The sequence below is a fragment of the Nuphar pumila genome, chromosome 15 (assembly GCF_984573655.1).
Source record: "Nuphar pumila chromosome 15, dmNupPumi1.hap1.1, whole genome shotgun sequence".
Lineage (NCBI taxonomy): Eukaryota > Viridiplantae > Streptophyta > Magnoliopsida > Nymphaeales > Nymphaeaceae > Nuphar > Nuphar pumila.
In genome coordinates this window covers 19,746,996-19,767,676 of record NC_143263.1, presented here as the reverse complement: position 1 = coordinate 19,767,676, position 20,681 = coordinate 19,746,996, and the positions used below count along the sequence as shown (strand labels likewise).

General features: G+C 37.0%; 1 protein-coding gene across 1 annotated transcript in view; it reads right to left on the bottom strand.

Moving 5' to 3' along the window:
* Nucleotides 1-1,992: 1,992 nt before the first annotated feature.
* LOC149814726 (SGNH hydrolase-type esterase superfamily protein) overlaps nt 1,993-20,681 on the bottom strand; it is a 36,693-nt gene continuing 18,004 nt past the window's right edge. Inside the window, exons 2-5 of the mRNA XM_089989669.1 lie at nt 4,812-4,939; nt 4,160-4,399; nt 2,974-3,229; nt 1,993-2,405 (exon numbers count right to left, since the gene is read on the bottom strand). Of these exons, the coding sequence (XP_089845795.1) occupies nt 2,158-2,405; nt 2,974-3,229; nt 4,160-4,399; nt 4,812-4,939 (872 nt within the window). The 3' untranslated portion in view covers nt 1,993-2,157. The remainder of the gene's footprint in view (nt 2,406-2,973; nt 3,230-4,159; nt 4,400-4,811; nt 4,940-20,681) is intronic.

The following is a 20,681-nucleotide window of genomic DNA, read 5'->3' as shown; positions in this document are numbered from 1 at the left end:
AAAAATCCCCAAAAACAATAAATCTTGGTTTTAGTAGAAACTTCCATCATACATATAAAAGGTATGAAACTCCATGAACTAGATAATCCTTTTTTAGGAGAGTGTGTCTATCTTCAAACTGACTTTAGCTGAAAACAAGGATAGATGTATAATCCAACACTGAGAATAACTACCAAGATATGGTTATAATTAGCGCCACCATGGATTAAGCACCCTTTGTAACCATCACTAGCAGTTGAGCCAACCCATATTGCATTACGAAACAAAGTTCTATTGTCAATTTACAAAATCTAAACCTAAAATGGAAAGAAAAAATAACATATAAACTGGCCGTTTTTGAGGACTATTAAATTCCGCCTCAATTTGTTGGCAGAGAGCATCAAGTGGCCGGCTAGGTTCAAAATTGGACACTGTAGATAACCTGTACATGATTCTTACCCATTTGATTGCATTTATGGTTTACATACCAATGCACATCTCTGAGATTTTGCAAAAGATAGGCAAACGTATAGAAGAAACAGAGGAAAAACCTTTCTATGATTTCATTCTGTTGCTATCCCCTTTATTTCTTTGCTTTCTCTTCTATAACCTAGTGACATTTTCAAACAGTCATGTGATACTGATACATATTTCAGCAATCTTTCAACTTTGGTGCTCTTTTCTTGCAATTGTGCAATTGATATATCAGGTCTCAACCTACTTTGTGGTTCCTTCTTTAATAAGGTTCACTTCTTGATGCTTAAGAAGTCAGAGTACAGAAGACACCATACTAACATGAGAACAAAATAGCCCATTGATAGTTTTTTTTAAACCATTGCAACGTCAGTAAATTATGAGTGTTTAATATCATTCAAAGCTGCATATAAATTGATGAAAAAAGACTACTTGCTTCCCTAGAAATACTCACATCTTCAGGCAACTTCTCATCAGTTGTTCTACATGCAGCCATGATATTTTGAAACATTATGCTGCAAAAGTGACATGCAAATATATGTAACTTGATGGTACCTATAATTATCAATCCTTGTACATAGTAGATCTTCTCTTTGTGTTTCGATTATGTAGATCTTCTCTTCACTTGTATATTAATTATTTCATCATTCCATGATTTGATCTCTAACCTGGTCAAAATCTTGGATTCCTTTATTTCATGGTTTTTGTGTTTTTTATAGCACCAGCTTATTTGTTAAGCCTAAAAGTGCCAACATTTCACATAAGAGGATTCTAGGAATTGTTAATTGAACCCTTGGGCTTTCTACAAGGTTGCCAGGAAGGGAAACAGAAATGGGAAAACATCTTGACGAGACCTTTTTAAGCTCATACGAAATGGGGAACCATGTGTATCGTTAGTCACCTGTATCGTTAAAGATAATTTCTCGGCAAGGGTATTTCTCAGAGAGATTTTCAAAAGTTGATAAATCTCGGGAATATCTCAGAAGTTTAAAAAATTGAAAAAAAATACAGATAACAACAAAAAAGCTAAGAAAATAATAAGTTTTGCATTATTTTTCTTCTAAAAATATAAATAAACATGTTTTAAAGGTTTTAAAATATGAAACAAAAAAATAGGAAATGCAAACTTAAAAAAAAGAGTTTTTCCCAAAATATCATTATATTATCGTGATAATATCACAATATTTTGTCTTGTGGCAATATTTTGAAAATATCGCGAGATATTACCTTTAATATCAGTTACCGTAAAATATCGATATTGCTCACAATATTTTCAAAATATCGCCGATATCGATGACAGTGATATATATATATATATCAACTTTTTTTATCCAAAAAGATGTTTTTTAAATAAAAGGCATGAAAAATACAAAAAATGTGTTTTTCATACAAAGTAAATAGGTTTCAAAACTGATGGAAAACAGGTTCTCACATAATGGGAAACGTGTTTCCCATGAGTTTCCCACAAAGTTTCCTATACATGTTTTCGAAATGTTGGTTTCACATTTCGGAAATGGTTTCCTAGGAAACGGGTCCACGTACAGGTAGAGTTTCCGGTAACCCTGCTTCATACTATCTTTATTATAATATAGAGATGCATGTCGTGACTGTAAAGATGAAAGATTAACAGGAAGTGAATCATTTGCAAACATGATAATGATGATGTGTAGAAGCAAGTCTATCATCCTCAAATGCCTGATCACATCATTCAAGAGATGCAACAGTACGCACCTTTGGCATCATATCTTGGAGATTCATGGGATAGCACATATTGGTATGCAAGCCAGACCATATATTATCAGCAAGGATGGAATTGACTGCATCTGTAGGATGAAATTGATCCCACCAGACATGGGTGGTGGCATTGTTGCATGCCATTTGAGGGGAGATGCACATAATCCATCCCCCAAACTGGCCAAGCCCGCAGCATGCTTCAGCTACTGTTTCAAAACCTTCATCAGAAATTAACTATTAGCTGTTAACATCCAATATGCTTTTACAATTTGAAGCAATGTTATCAGAATTGAATCAAAATGGCCTGAATCAGCCAATTCAGGCTGCACCAAATAGGGTCCTATTAAAAAATTGGCCAATTCAACCCTGATTAGAGATCGGCCTCCTTTTTCTATCTTTTCTTTATTTTTATTTTTGTTCTTTTTATTATTTTTTTAATTTAAAAAAAACAAATTGACCGATTCAGCCCGTATCAATTCAAGCCTGAATCGGCCGATTCACTGAATCTTTTTGAAAATTGATTCAATTGATAAACCAATTCTGACAACAGTATAACATGGACCCAGCATAGCAGTACAGCACAGCTTAGTCTTGACACTAAACTACTCAAAAAGCCATATAAAATTATATGTTGACCCAGTCCAGCAGTCTATCAGGACCCTCTTGGTCCCTGCCACTGTTGACAAAGGCTGGGTGCCTGAGTCCTCTGTCCAATCAGTCTGTGCAACATGAATTAATAAAAGGTTAAAACATTTATTAAGAATGTCATAATGGAAAGCATCTCACCATAGCGCTGATAGTTCATCATGATATCTTCTGAACCTACAAAAACATCACAGAAGGTGAACATGGCATCCTTGAGCTCCTTATTCAGTTCATCTATCATGTATCTCATTCCAAAATTAAACTCCAGGATCATATCATTTATTTCCTTAATGCATTCCCCTTCTTTGCTCTTGTATTGCCACAAAAAGTGAGGAGTGCAACCAAGAGGCGCCAGCCCCAGGACCACTATGCGCCGAGCATTTATGGTGTAGAGAGTCTGCAAAATGTTAAGTAAATTGGCACACGTATGCACACACACACAAAAAAAAAATTCCAAGATGCAATGAATTCTGCAGTTCATATGAAGGAATTGTAAAATTCCAAAACTATCAGTGACAAAGAAGTGGTATCCTAAGGAGATTATACATTGATATTTTGTTGCTAACTTCCAGCCTTTGGAAAGATGAACTAGAGACAACACTGGTAGACTTGAGACCAGGATGATGTACTGATTTTAGGTTTGCTACTTCACAAGTTAGAGATCAAAGATAAGTCACACGGACTCGGCTAAAAGGTCGACGCACCCGCGCCGACACGCCTCAACACGGGTGCGGCTTCAGACACAGGGCGGACACGGTCAACTAAGTGTCAGACTCGGTCAACGCACCAGGGCCGAGTCCGTCTACATTTTGGACTCGGTCAACTTTGACCGAGTCTATTTTTGTCCATTTATTAAAATTAATTTGGACTTGGGTCGGGTCCGGTCCTGACTCGGATCCAAGACGATATCGGGGTCGGATCTTATTATTGTTATATATATATATATATATATATATATATATATATATATATATATATATATATATATATATATATATATATAGCCATGTCCCCGTGTCCAAAATTTTTGAAATTGCTCTGTACCCATATCGCACCCGTACCCGCACCCATGTGACAGGATCAAAGTACCGGGAACTGTGAGGGATAGCCCAAGTGTGCCTTCGAGTTGGCTATAGTGAAGGATTGTCCAAGTTCTGGAACAACCGAACTGTCATGGGATGAAACCAAGGTCTTTGGGTCTTGCCAAATTTTGCTTTCTAAACAACATCAATGATAACGTGTTAATAGTAATGTTGTTGTTAATGTTGTTAATATTCGTTATTTATATTATATTTAATATTCTTTAAGCTTGAAAAAACACCCATACCTTCAATCTGTGCTTTACAGTGTTGACCAACAGTTGATTGAATCCCCAAGGTAAATACACAGATTTAATGCCAGATGCATTTCGAAGGTAGTGATGAATGTAATCATTGCTACCAACTGACATGAAAAAAATAGAGTCTGCCAGTAATCTGTCAGCTCTCTTTTCACCAAGGTTCAATGTCAACAGCTGAAATGTATCCACCGCTTGCTCAATCTGCTGCGTCAAGGAAATGTGCTGCCCCTAGAAAATCATATATTTGCATGTAAGTTGCAAATCAAGGTCTCACAATACAAATAAGCATGCACATGTTTCTAAATAAATGTTATGCACTTCAGCATGGAAATGTTGAACTTTGTGTTTTTGCATCTACCTAAGATATTCTAATATTCAAGACATGATGCACGACTTCTCTATGACCGAGGTTCAATCAGGGACTGTAGCTTGTTAACCTAGCCGAGTCTGGTTTCCGCAATGAGGATTACTGTCCAAATCCATATGGATTATGAAAGAGTAATTCAATTCTCCATAGTGTCATATCTATTTAACCATCCGAATAGTGTTAAATCAGGCGACTCAGCCAGTCCTCAAGAAGAATTTATAGTTATGCAGTGCAAATGTGCATGTGTATGGGCGTGAAAGAGAGAGAGAAAACCAGATCAGAGCCACTTGTGAAGAGGATTCCAGCACCAGCAGAAGCATAGTTGACTCCGTGAATCATGCTGCGGACCTCCCCACTTTGTCCAAGAAATGCAGGCACGAAGGGAATTCCCATGCGTAATGCTGTAGAGAAAACAGGACACCTCCCTAAATGAGGTTTATCTCAAATGACCTCAGCCCTATTAACCTTTCAAATAATAAAACATTTTTAACAATTCATGAAACATTTAGACTTGATTGCTCTAGCCTCATTATTCCTATTCTAGCCTATCCAGCCAATGAACAACCGTAGAAGACCATGTGTCCATACTCCAAGGCAGGCTATATGTCTGAGCCTACAGCACATCATGTGGACCCATATTCAAGAATTTGAATATTTAAGTATGAATGAAGATCACAAATCATATATGGACGTGTAAAAATTTGAATTCCAAATAGGTAATGAAAGCTAAATTTCAAGAATATGAAAAGTTATAATAATTGGATGCTCTTAGCAGGCTGTTCCATTGTTGAGAATGGCGTCGCTACAATGTGCTGATTCTAAAGGAAAATTATGACTTGTAGATATGATAATTGAATCTTTATTCTCATGTTTAATAGATGCACTTCAAACCAATGTCTAAGATACAGGTTCATCATATTGTATTGTCTTGTACTGTAAGATGCACAAAAGGATTCAAAATCGAATAAAAATAAAAATAAAAAATAATAATATTTGTAAAACTTGAAAGTTGGACCACAAAAAAAGCACATTTGACCAGATAATTAAACATTAAGCAATCATAATTATGAAACTTACAAAGCATGAATAAATATGTAACAATTAGCAATAACACATGACAGTCATAATAATAATCTATTACATGTATTAGAGGGGTCTAAGATTGAATGTCAAAAAATAAAAAATAGTATTTTCACACTATAAAATTGTATATAAAGCATCAATTACTAAACATTTACATCAAGAGCTATGTAACACGGACTCTTCTAACAGGGCACCGCACCCGCATTGCACGGCTTCCTTTGTGTCAGGTGAAGTCAACCACACTGAGGTCCATTTTAGTCCAAAAGTAGATTTAGTTAACCACAACCAAGTCCAATTTTATCTATATTATATATATAAAAACATAAATGCACACACATACACGTAGTGTTAACCTTAAACTGTTAAAAATTATATATATACCCTCCTCACACCCCCGCACCCAAGTTTTTTTAATGTGCCGCATCGCTGCATCCACACCCGTATCCGCACCCACACCTATGTGACATAGTTCAAGAGATAGCAAGTTTTAGTAATTATTAAACTGTATAAAAAAGTCCAGGTGCTAAGTATTAAAAAAAAGTAATAATGTCTTCCATAGATCACTTTCACTGATGACAATAAACACAAAAATCAAATAATAGTCTTTTCCTATAATAGCTCTCTTTATTTTTGTCTTTACCAATCACAATAAACTAATTTCTTAGCTTCTGAAATAGGTAAATAAGACTTTAAGAAAGTTTCATTATTTAAAAAATTCTCATTAAAAGTTTTTATAAAAAAAAACTAAATGGGAATTGCCAAAAAATCAATTAAAATTAAAAAATCATCCATATATTAAGATATGGCCAGGAGAGGTTTATCATATGGGCTGGTAATATGATTTATAATGCGATTTTTATCAATGCTTCAAACCTAGATGAGAGATCATTGACTCCACTCAACGAAAGTTGGCCCGAGTCCTTTGATTTTCTTGAGAAAGATAAAACTAAACTAGATTCTATTAAATATGTCATGTAGACATAGTTAAAGGACAAGAGGACATGCTACCCTTGTGCACTTTCCCATTAAAAATAGTATATAAGGGATCACTTGCTTGTGTAGTTTCCTGCTAAAAATAGTATATAAGGGATCACTTGCACAGAAATTGTAGTCTCCCTATGATATCGTCTGTTAAGATAGGTTTGATCACTTCATTTATTTGGTTTTAACATGACCCTGACTAGAACAAGATAGAGGCTTGATATAAGCTAGCCATGACTGGATACTGCTTCATTGTGAATTTAATAACATATGTAGTGAAAAGTGTGAAGCAACACCATGGCTATCACTAGGCCTCACCTGGAAACTCAAATAAAAGGTTAATTAAATTCTGAAATACCTTAAGTTGAATAAATTACTAAATTATGCTTTTGTGTTTTGCTAACATTATATGTAAAAAAAATTCTTTCAAATTTCCTCTAGGCACTTGTCTAATAGCCACATTTCAACACCTTTAACTGCATAAGTTTCTCAGTTTTTTGCATGAAGTGTGTTTCAGTTGTGATTTAAGTGTGCATTCCTACTAGCTATCTCTTTTATGGCTCACTTAGGGTTGTCTTGCAATCATGCCTTTTTCTCCTCAATCCATAGAGTTGCTCTGCTCATCTGCAAGGAGCTTTGGGATGTTGATATCATGGAAAGTGTATGTCTCTATAGTTTGCAAACTCTTTTAATGATTTTTGAACTTTTTTTCCTACATCACACAAACCTTCAGTTAGCATGCATATCTTGTTTTGACATGACATGTCACTTGGACACACCATTTAAAATATGTTATTTTTCTTGTATATATATACATTAAATATGTATATATATACTAATGTATGTATATTTGGTCCTATGTATTTTTGTCTTTTATAGAATGTAATTTTAGGATATTCATGTATTTTTTTATTTTATTTTTTCCTACATCACACAAACCTTCAACGAACGTTTCCCTCCTGTGAAGGTCCTTGACACGAACAGAAAAAGGAGTAAACTCAATTGAAGCATTAATATCATCAACAAGCTTAGAAACAGAAACAATATTTTTCTTTATGTTAGGAGCACGAATGACATTCGAAAGAGTGAGCGAGGATTTTGACATAGAAATAACAAAATTTTCAATGTGAGAAATGAGGTGGTGAGATCCATCCCCAGTGACTATACTATTTCTACCAACATAAGAAACAAGAGTTAGGAACTTACCAGCATCACCAGTAACATGAGTGGTTGTACCAGAATCAACATACCAAGTGCCCTGATCATTCTATTTTAAGTTTAATTCAGTTAAAGCGGACAACAACAACTCCTTGACTTCTCCATTGTTCCTCAAACTATTTGTCCCCTTTCTTGTATCTAATTGCTTTCCTCTATTTTGGGGGTTGAGCCAACAATTAACTTTGATGTGCCCTCTTTTGTTGCATAAAAAACAAGTGGGTATCGTCCTTTGTCTCTATGGATTGGGAAGAATGTTGGGTGTAGGTAATATGCCACGACTTCCTTGTTCATTCCTTCCTTGACCACCCTTCTCTCTAAAATCATACATATCACGTCCTCGCCCATAAGCAACCCTTGTGGCAAGCATGTTTTGTGCTCCAATGGGAATATGAGTCTCTTCAGAAAATCCCTTCAAAGTCATCTCATACTGAAAAAGCTTGGCACGAAGATCTTCAAATGCAGGTAAGTCTGGTAAACATAATAAGTAACTATCATATGGTAATCGGGTCCCAACCCGCTCAAAGTTTGATGCACCATATCCTTGTCACTAACTGCACACCCCACGATGGCTAATTGATCTGTAATAGTCTTCATTTTATTCAAGTATTCCATGATAGTTATAGAATCATTTTTCAACATTTGAAACTCCTTTAAAAAGAGTACTCTGGCATGAGAAACTTAAGAATATGTCTGAACCAGTCGGTGTCATAACTGCATAGCGGAGCAGTCATCAAGAATTGCCACAAGCACTTCTTACGACAGAGTAGAAGTGATATAGGCCACGAACGCCTGATCTCGCTTCATCCAGGATACATATTCTGGATTTCTAATATATGTAATAGAAGAATCTCCCTTACCATTCTTGTCTTCTTGTGATATGAACTCTGAAGAAACTGGGACAGAGTCATCCAGATGTTCGGAAAGATCCTGACTTCTTATGAACGAAATAATTTGTCTCTTCCAGGTTAGGAAATTGGAGTTTAATTTCTCAAACACGAGTTGGCTGAGAAAGCTTGAATAAAGACCAGATTGAAGAGGAAATGAATTCATACTCTAGAGACAAAGGAAATCGAAATAAAAAAGAAATGAGAAACAGAGAAAGATGATTTTAGATCAAGGTGGCAAGTAAAAGTCTAACTCAAAGAAATTCAGAACAGAAATTAGATTCCAAACAAATTCTGCTTCCTTTTTTTGTTTTCTTTTTTATAATCCAGACGATTCGCAGACCAGAAACAGTAAATCAGATTTTGCTGTAAAATCTGTTTCAAATAAGACTCAATCAGTACTGAGCACGTCACTTTGAAAATGACGTGTTTTCTGAATTAAAAGGAAAGAAAAGAGGAATTCAAGAGATTGATCAGCAAAGAGAATTATAATTAATTAAAGGGCAGAGGAGATCATGCCCAGATCAAAGTTTGGCTTTGCATATATTTCGGAAATTAGAAAAATAAAACTTTGACGTGATCCTTTCAATTTTTGAAATCACGCCTAGATCAAAAACTGACCTTATGCGATTATCCAGAGTCTTGTTTGTGAAAGATCGCATTCAGATTAGAAAGACACTCAAGAGGAAAACAGATAATCGAAGAAAAGAAAAGAAAGCACATCTAACAAATCCAAGATTGGATTTAAAAACCAAGAAATGAAAAAAGGGTTGAAAATCGATAAGAAGAGAGAATACAAGAAGGAGATTTGAGATTGAATAGAAAGCTACCTTAGAAAAAGACGAGAAATTATATTTTGATGAACAAAAGAAGATCACGATCTTCAATGCTGGATCTGCTGCTATGATACCTGTGAGTTTTCTCCAAAGCCTGCAAACGAGAAACTAAGAGAAGAAAGAGAGAGAGGCTGCAATGAGTCACGATTTCTGATTAGATAGAAATTGTGACCTGTTTCATTAGTATATAGGCAAAAGCCCTAATACATAACATTTACGATAACCCTGATAAGTGTAATGAGATATTGCGGAAATATAAAGAGTGCATACAAGCACATACAACAATGAATAAAAGAGAAAATATCACAAGTCCACGAAGGGACAATACAAGCACAAGCCTTTAAGAAGGCAACAATATACAAAGCCTCTTATTGAAATGAGAGAGGAGCTCTCCAAGATGAAAATACACAAGGGGATCACCCCTATTTATACAAGAGAAGGAAGAGGAAAAAGGAGGGCCAAAGGGCCTCAAAAGGAGAGCCAAAAGGGGGCTCCCATAGAGTCGTTGGGAGCCCCCAACGGTCACATTTGTGACCGTTGGGGGCTCCAACGACTTCTATGTTGGAGCCCCTTTTGGTCCTCAAAAATAATAAAAAGAAAAATAAAAAAAAATAAATAATAAAAAATACATTTGATCAAAAAGGAAAAAATAGTTGTTTTCTAAAACAACTATGAAATTACAAAAATACCCCTATCGGGTATTGATGTAATAAACAGAATATATATATATATATATATATATATATATATATATATATATATATATATATATATATATATATATATATATATGTATATATATATAATAGGTACATTTTAACACCCCCCCTCAAACTTTACGGGGGAAGGACGGAAAGTTTGCCGAGAAGAAACATTAACCGAGGAGCTGGAAGAGCTTTGGTGAAGAAGTCTGCCAACTGATATTCTGAAGTGACATATGGCAGAGCAATAGTTCCTCGTAAAAATTCGTCACGAACATAGTGGCAATCCATTTCGATATGCTTCGTACGTTCATGAAAAGTATGATTGCTTGCGATATAGATGGCACTCTTATTGTCGCAACACAGCTTGGAGGCTTCAGTAATATCAACTCCCATATCTTTAAGCAAACTGCGAAGCCATACAAGTTCCATTGTTGTGGTTGCCATTGCCCGGTACTCAGCTTCAGTGGATGAGAGTGAAACTTTTTGCTGCTTCTTGCATCGCCAGGCAATTAATGAGTCCCCTAAAAAGACACAAAAACCAGTAGTTGAGACTCGATCATTGGGATTACCTCCCCAATCTGCATCAGTATAAGCAAGAAGATTCAAAGGGGAAGAGGAGGATAGAAATAGCCCTTTATTGATGGTATTCCGAATGTAGCGAATGATTCGGAGAACCGCACTCATATGCACGGTTGTAGGAGCATGCTGAAATTGACTAACTGAGTGAACCACATGAGTGATATCTGGTCTGGTGATGGTTAAATATGTAAGAGACCCAATGAGTTGTCGGTACGGTGTAGGATCTTCCAGAAGAACCCCATCTTCTAACCGTAACTTGGCATTAATAACCTCGGGAGTCTCTACCTTCTTATCATCAGAAATCCCAGACTTAGAACATATATCTGCAGCAAGCTTCATCTGTGACAAAATATATCCTCTAGGAGAATATGCAACCTCAATTCCAAGAAAATATCTGAGAAAACCTAAATCAGACATATCAAAATTATCTTTTAACATATTTTTAACATTAATAATACTACTTTGATCATTTCCAGTGATAATCATATCATCAACATAAAGCAACAAAATTACGATACTAGAACCTGCATTTTTAACAAAAAGAGCAGTGTCAGTATAACAAGAATGAAATCCTAATTTTATCATGATATCACTAAAACGATCATACCAAGCCTTAGGAGCTTGTTTAAGACCATATAATGCCTTTAAAAGCCGAAGTGTTTGACCTTGCTTAATATTTATTCCGGGTGGTGGATCCATATAAACTTCTTCACTTAAACTTCCATTTAAAAAAGCATTTTTTACGTCAAGTTGATAAATAGGTCATTTTTTGGTTGATGCGACAGCTATTAAGGTTCTGACACTTGTCATACGAGCTACGGGGGCGAATGTTTCTTCGTAATCAATACCATATTCTTGGGAGTATCCCTTAGCAACCAATCTTGCTTTATATCGTTCCAACGAGCCATCGCTTTTAGTTTTAACTTTGAAGACCCAACGACAACCAATAGGTTTTTTGTGTGAGGGTAGATCAACTACTTCCCAAGTATTGGCCTTTTTTAAAGCATTTAGTTCAACTTGCATTGCTTCAACCCAATGAGGTATAGATTTAGCTTGATTATAGTGGGTTGGTTCAAAATAAGAGTGTAGAGTTATCAAACATGCCCGATAGTTGGGAGTTAAAGAGTCATAGGAGACAAACCTATTTGGGGGTATTGATATTCTAGAAGAATGCCTAACTTGTGGTTCCTCAATGGATTCGGAAATTTGAGAGTATTTTTCGAGGGCACTAATAGGTTTTTCTTGATTTCTTCTTGAGTAAACATTTATATTGGCATTGCTATCATGAACATTTGTATTTGAATTATTATCATTTGAGAGTGTTATGTCAAGAGGGGATACCTCGTGAGTGTCATCTATGTTTTCAAGAGAATCTTCTTGTATGTCATCAATAAGATCATATAAGAATACATAATCAATTTCATTTGTCTCTTCTATTTTATCAAAACCGTTTTCGTCTTCGAGAAATGTTACATCTTTTGAAACATATAGTTTATCATTCTTAAAATCATAACATCTATACCCTTTTTTATTTTCACCATATCCAAAAAATACACATTCAATTGCTTTGGGAGATAACTTATCCCTTTTATGTAGTAGGACAAAACATTTGCAACCAAAAATACGAAGTCGATTAAAATCGGGTGAAAACTTAAAGAGTTTCTCATAGGGAGAAGCATTTTTTAACTTAGAGGAGGGCATTCTATTGATTAGATAGGTTGAGGTAAGAACGGCTTCCGCCCAAAATTTTTTTGGAATATTTCTAGACACAAGCAATGTTCTAGCGGTTTCTATAATGTGCCTATGTTTCCTTTCCGCTAGGCCATTTTGTTGGGGAGTCTTAGGACATGACTTTTGATGACAAATGCCATTTTGGCTTAAATAATTTTGGAATTCGTGAGATAAGTATTCACCACCGGAATCGGATCTTAAAATAGATATATTACTTTGAAATTGATTTTGAACCTTTTTATGAAAATCTTTAAAGAAAGTAAATACTTCCGACTTATGACTAAGGAAATAAATCCAAACATACCGAGTAAAGTCATCAACAAACGTAACATAATATGAATAACCCCCTTTAGACATAACCGGAGAAGGACCCCAAACATCCGAATGCACCAATTCAAAAGGCCTTGATGAGAAAAAAGATCTAGTTGGAAAAGGAATAGACTTCATTTTTCCAAAAATGCAATCTTTGCAATTAATTTCTTTTTCCTTACAAAATTTGTTTCCAAAAGGAAAGAGATACATTTTGGAATAACTTGGATGACCAAGTCTTTTATGCCAAGTTTCCATATTTTTTTCTTGGACATAAGAACAAAAAAAATTTGTAGGGAGATCAAGATGGTCCATATAATAGAGGTCTCCCTTTCTATGGCCTTGCCCAATCCGCTTCCCGGACCGGAGATCCTGCACAAAGCAACCATTAGATGAGAAAGATATTTCACATCCATGGTCGGCAATTTGAGAAACCGAAAAAAGGTTTAAATTTAATTTGGGAACAACTCTTACTTTTGGAACACAAAAATTTTGAGAATCTTTAAAAGAGCCAATACTTGAAATTTTCAAAAAAGTTCCATCGGCCGTTGAGACACAAGAGTCCTTTGAATTGATGCAAACATCACTAAGTGCATTCTCATGAGGGGTCATATGAAAAGAAGCACCGGAATCAAGGATCCAAGAATACGTACCGGGTGATGATGTCGAAGCAACGGCCGCACCCGATGTGGAGGAAGAAACTTTAAGCATTTGTTGGAGAGCCATAGATATTTGTCCAAGAGTTTCTTTAATGTCATTGTTTTTGCCTTCATCTTCTTTGGAGGTGGTTTCTTCAAGAGAGGCTACTTTAGGCTTGAAGGCTCCCATAAGCTTTGGACAAACGGGTCTAATGTGACCCGGCTCATTGCAATAATGACAAACAATCATTTTTCTTCCTCCATTGTAGTTCCCTTGTTTCCCAAAATGAGGAGGCTTATAGGTTCTAACATTGTTACCCGGTTTGGATACGGCAAGGACTTCATCAACATGCTTACTCATGCCAAGCCTTGTCTCCTCTTGAGTGATTTCGGCAATAGCATCCTCAATAGGAGGAAAAATAGATCTATGGAGAAGTGAGGATCTCACTTGCTCAAATTCGGGGCGTAGCCCAAAAAGAAATTGAAACAATCGCTCTTGTTCTATTTGTTTTTGTCTTAAATCAACATCTTCCATAGAAACCCACTTTGGCTCTAAAAGAGCCAATTCATCCCATAGTGGGTTAAGGGCACTATAGTAGTCTTGAATGCTAGAATCACCTTGCTTGGTGGTTCTAACTTTTTCTTGCAAGAAGTATGCTCTTGCAAGATCCTTTTGGGTATACATACCCCTCATAAAGGACCAAGCCTCATTGGCTCGACGAAATTTAGCTATATTAGCACATACCTTAAGCTCCACATTGTTCATAAACCACGCAAGGATTTTTGCGTGATTGCTTTCCCAATCTTCTACTTCCTTTTGATGATTTTCAATGGCCTTGAGACGAGCATCTCCCTCAAGAGCTTTTTCTTGATCTTCCATTTTTGTGAGCATAAGCTTCGGTTCCGGAACGGTCCCCATGACATAACCCCAAAGCTTCTTCCCTTTGAGATTATTCTCCATTGCCGATGCCCACATCATATAGTTCTTTCCATTGAGTTTGAAAGAAAGATCAATCTTTGTCTCCATGATGTTGCCAAGAAGTGAGAAGATGTCCACCAAAATAAGAGATACACGAACCACACCTTTCCTTCAAGAATCGAGTGGCTTTGATACCATGTAATGAGATATTGCGAAAATATAAAGAGTGCATACAAGCACATACAACAATGAATAAAAGAGAAAATATCACAAGTCCACGAAGAGACAATACAAGCACAAGCCTTTAAGAAGGCAACAATATACAAAGCCTCTTATTGAAATGAGAGAGGAGCTCTCCAAGATGAAAATACACAAGGGGATCACCCCTATTTATACAAGAGAAGGAGGAGGAAAAAGGAGGGCCAAAGGGCCTCAAAAGGAGAGCCAAAAGGGGGCTCCCATAGAGTCGTTGGGAGCCCCCAACGGTCACATTTGTGACCGTTGGGGGCTCCAACGACTTCTATGTTGGAGCCCCTTTTGGTCCTCAAAAATAATAAAAAGAAAAATAAAAAAATAAATAATAAAAAATACATTTGATCAAAAAGGAAAAAATAGTTGTTTTCTAAAACAACTGTGAAATTACAAAAATACCCCTATCGGGTATTGATGTAATAAACAGAATATATATATATATAATAGGTACATTTTAACAATAAGCTGGGGTTATTTACAAGTATGCCATTATATACAAATAGTATGGATCCGAATCCGGATCCAAACTGTAAATACAAAACACGTATACTACACTATCTAATAGTCTCCCTCAAGTTGTGCATGATTTTGGATCATGGACAACTTGCTCTTTAGAAACCAAAAATGGCACTTTGTGAGTCCTTTAGTGAACAAATCAGCCACTTGGTCTTCTGTTCTAATATAATGGGGCTCAATCTCTTTTTCTTCAATCTTCTGCCTGATAAAATGCTGATCAATCTCAATGTGCTTGGTCTTGCTGTGATGAATGGGATTAAGAGATATTTGAATAACACTTTGGTTATCACAAAAGAGAGAACAACTAGTAATCGGCTCTTTGAGCTCTGTTAACAAATGTCTAGTCCATGTTATTTCTGCCGTAGCAACAGCCATCGCCCTGTATTCTGCTTCTGTGCTAGATCTAGCCACTGCCTTTTGTTTTCTACTACTCCAGGAAACAAGATTGGCACCAATGAAAATGCCATACCCTGAAACTGACTTTCGATCATCAGGATCTCCAGCCCAGTCTGCATCTGAATAAGCAATTATGTCATAAGCAGTATTCATGGATCTGCTTTTGGTGTACAAAAGTCCATCTCCAACAGTACTCTTCAAGTACCTCAGTATCCTTTTTACTGCATCCATGTGTCCCGTCCTTGGCTCATGCATGAATTGAGAAACTTGATTGACTGAATATGTAATATCAGGCTTGGTAAAAGTAAGATATTGAAGCATTCCCACTAGACTCCGATATTTGGTGGGATCATGGTACAAGTCTCCGTCTTGCACACTTAGTTTCTGATTAAGCACACTAGGAGTAGCAAGAGGCTTGCAATCTTTCATTCCACCATTTTCTAACAGATCCAGGGTGTATTTATGTTGGGTCAAAGTAAGTTTATTTCCTTGACTATCCACTTCTACTCCAAGAAAGTACTGAAGGTTTCCAAGGTCCTTCATTTTGAACCTTTGACTCAGAAGATCTTTAGTTTCTTGAACATGATTCTCACTACTTCCTGTAATAATTATATCATCAACATATATTAACAAGAAGGTAGTAAACTCCTTACCTCGAAGAATAAAGAGGGAGTGATCCAATTGCGATCGATAGAAACCATGTCTTTGAATTTCTAGAGAGAAACCCTCAAACCAAGATCGAGATGCTTGTTTCAGTACATAGAGAGCCCGATTTAATTTGTATACATATTCCTTTGAATCTACTTCTGTATATCCTGGTGGTTGTTTCATGTATACTTCTTCATTCAAATCCCCATGAAGAAAGGCATTCTTCACATTTAGCTGACTTATTCTCCAACCATAATCGACAGCTAATGAAAGAACAATGTGAATTGTACCCATTTTCACAACTGGACTAAAGGTTTCATCATAGTCCTGTCCAAACTCTTGAGTGAATCCCTTGTCTACGAGACGAGCTTTGTATCGTTCAACACTTCCATTCGGTTTGTATTTGATCTTGTAAACCCATCGTGAGCCAACAACATTTCTATCTGGAGGTCGAGGGACAACTGTCCATGTTTGACACTGGTACAAAGCTTCCATCTCTTCATTCATGGCTTGAATCCATTTTTTGGAATTAATGGCTTGATGAAAATGTCTAGGCTCGGTCTCTTTCTCAATCTGTGACAAAAATAATTGAAAATCCATGGTGAAATTCTCATAACTGACCCACTTTTCAATAGGATGCCGAGCTCTTTCAGACCATCTGATCGGAATAGCTACGGTATTAGAAATTGAAGAAGTAAAGTCGTTGGATGGATCTTCGTGTTCAATATCATCTGAAGTCAAGAGTGACTCCCTTTCTCTTCTCCTATAAACTTGCCCAGCAAACTTGTTAATCTCTGGAGGATGTTCTATTTCAAGTTCCTGTATGCCACTGTATCCATCTTGACAGGATGTTCCTTGTGTTAAAATATAGCTTGCGTATGGATCTGGATCCAGATCCATACGCATGGTATGTTAATGAAACACATGTTGTATTTCTCTCATTAATGGCATCCTTGTAATATCTCTGATATTACAAGGATAGTTGTATAGCTGCTTCATATATAAAATGGTTAGGGCTTGGAGGTCGAGCTATCGTAAGCCGCCCCAGCCATTGTTCTCTCTCTCTCTCTCTCTCTCTCTCTCTCTCTCTCTCTCTCGCGCGCGCGCGCGCGCCCTGTTTCCTGTAGATGTTGTACCAGATATAAAATCTGATATGGTATCAGAGCACAGGCCATCCTGTGCGTGAAGAAGCTCTGGAACAGCAGATCGTGAACAGCGTGTTCCTCCTTTCGCAGAACGTGAACTGTGTGTTCTTCCTTTCAGCGTGTTCATCGAGAACAGCGTGAGCAGCAGCACTGCGTGAACATCCTGTGTGTGAAGAAATTCTGAAACAGTAAATCGAGAACAGCAACCTTTAAAATCTCATCCTCTGAAATCTCCCCTTCTGAAAGTTGGTACTTTTCTTTTCCTTTCAGCGTGAACAGTGTGCTCATCGACTGTGTTCATCGAGAACGCAGATCGTGAACAGCAGCTCATCGACTGTGTTCATCCCAAGTTCTCTCTTTTCTGTTACTCTATCGTCTGTGTTGGTTCCAATTTTTTTTAAAACATCACCGACTGTTGTTTCCCTTTTTATTTCAAACCAGTTTTGATTCCACAAGTTTCCTTTCCTTTCCTTTCCTTCATTGTTGTTTTAGTGTTCTTTGTGCAGCACTTTTAGTCGTATAGGTATATGCCTTATTACAGTTTTACTGATTGATTAAGTGATCTCAAATATGTTTATTTCTTTTCATTCATCTTGTTTGCTTATTCATTATTCCACTGATATAGATTAATCTTCGTCTTCACCATCCGGTCCCTCTGCCAATTTCTTAAACATTTGGATGGTTTAGTTCCTATACCACCACGGCTTATTTTGCAGGAAACCAAGGATGAGAAAGGTGACACAATTACCATTTCCATTAAGAATCCAGAGTATACAGTTTAGAGAAAGCGGGATCAGTCTTTGGTTGCTTATATTACGTCAACACTCTCTCAAGAAGTGTTGGTTACTCTTTCAGATGATTGCACTGCGGCGAATCTGTGGAGTAAGTTGTCACAGACTTACTCTCAGGTATTAGAATCCCGAGTTATGTTCTTAAAAAATGAATTTCAAATATTGAAGAAAGGCTCCATGACAGTCATGGAATACATAGGCCGCTTAAAGAGTATCACTGATCAATTGGCTGTTGTTGGAAGTGCTATTGCAGATAAAGATAAAGTTCAACAACTTCTCAATGGATTGGGTCCTGACTTTGACATGTTTACCACAGCTTTATCATGCCTTCCTCACTTGCCCACTTTTGACGACCTCCAAGCGAAACTTCTCCAGCATGAGATGATTATGAAGCAAAGGGCAGAAGGAAATGAATCAGCTCGTCCTCATTCAGTTTTGGCCATGAACACTTCTGTAGGTTTTGGATAATGGAATGGAGGGCATCAAGGAGGCAGAGGCCGCGGACGTTTTGGGTAGGGAGGACGTGGTATTTTGCCTACACCTAATATTTCAGGAGGTTTTAATACAGGGAATCAGAGGAGAGTGCCCACTTGTTTCTTATGCAACAAAAGAGGACATGTGAAAGCTGATTGTTGGTTCAATCTACATAATAGAGGAAAAATAAACAAAATTGAAAATAAATCCGCTACTGTTGTGGACATAAAAGGGTCATCCACAGATGTGCAACAACTTTTGTTATCAGCATTGTCACAGATGACGATCAAGCAAAATGAACAAGGTGAATGGTATGTTGATTCAGGTGCCGCCACACATGTTACGGGTAATGCGGGTAAGTTATCTCACTTATTGCCTTACTTTGAAAAAGGTAGTATAGTTACGGGAGATGGAACTTATCACTCCATTAGTCATACTGGCAATGCACATATCCCTATGTCAAAGTCCTCACTTCACTAGTTCAATGTCCTTCTTGCTCCTAATATTAAAAAGAACATTGTTTTTGTAGCTAAACTTGTTGACGATATGAATACTTCCGTCGAATTTACTCTCTCTTCTGTTTATGTTAAGGATCTACGAACGAAGGAGACGTTCGCTAAGGGGGAGCGACAAGGAAACATGTACGTCTTCAAGGAGATTCCTTCAGTGTCTTCGTCTTCAGTCTCAGTCCTCCAGTTGAAGTCGTCCAAGCATTCTTCAGTGTCTTCGCCTTCAGAGTCTTTGTTTTTTCCTTCATTGGAAGTTTTTAATTCATCTCATTGTAATAAACCAGATATTTGGCATAGTCGTTTGGGACATTGTAGTCGAGGTTTCGTTGAAAATCTTGTATCTGATGGTCTCCTTCCAAAGTCTAGTTTATGTTCATTTTCTGATAATAATAATAAATGTTCTTCATGCGAACTCTGCAAAAGTCATGTTCTTCCTTTTCATATTATAAATAAAAGAGCTTCAAAGCCATTTGAGATTATTTGTTCTGATGTTTGGGGACCCGCACCTATTCCTTCTCTTTCTGGCAGTCGTTACTATGTTATCCTTATTGATTCCTATTCCCGTTATACTTGGATATATTTCTTAAAACACAAGCATGAAGTTTTTCAAATATTTTGAGAGTTTCATTCGATGGTCAAAACAAAGTTTGCTTGTGATATTGTGCATTTACAATGTGATGGTGGAAGAGAGTATTCATCGAACGAGTTTATTGCCTTTCTTCGGGATAAAGGAATAAGTCGACAGGTTTCTTGCCCTCATACTCCTCAACAAAATGGGGTTGCAGAGAGGAAACACAGGCATATTGTTGAGAGCGCGATGAGCAAGTTACATGATAGCAATGTGCCCGTTAGTCTCTGGACAGAAGTTTTTCACACATCTGTTCATATCATAAATCGTCTTCCTATGACACTTTTGGATCGGAAATCTCCCTATTATACTTTATTCGGGCATCATCCCTCTTACGATGAGCTGCGTGTTTTTGGTTGTGTATGTTATGTACATGTTGATTCATCTCTGCAAAATAAGTTTCAGGACAAGGCTGTCAAGTGCAGATTTGTTGGGTATGCAGATGAATACAAAGGTTATCGATGCTATGATCCTACTACAAAAACGTATTAGGACCTCCAGAAATGTTGTTTTTGACGAACAAAATTTTTAGGTCAATGACTCTGCAGCGTTGCCATCCCGAGAATTAGAAGTATATGATCCATGGATGAGCGCAAATCTTTTTGCTAATACAGGAGAAACTTGTCAGACAAATTGTCCTTCCTTCGGCTTGAGTAGGGAGTTGAATGACTCACAAATACATGTTGAATCATCTCCAGTTGAGCCACCCCCAGTAGAACGCTTCTCTGGGCAGATATACACTAGACGGGACAAAAATACAGAGCCGAGAAATGTGGAAAGCATCGCCAATGATCCGACTCAAAGGCCGTCACGCATTAAGCATCCTATTCAACGATGGGTGAGTTATGAGACCTTCTCCCTTGATTTCCAGTTGTTTATGTCTCAGCTCACAAAACAGGTTG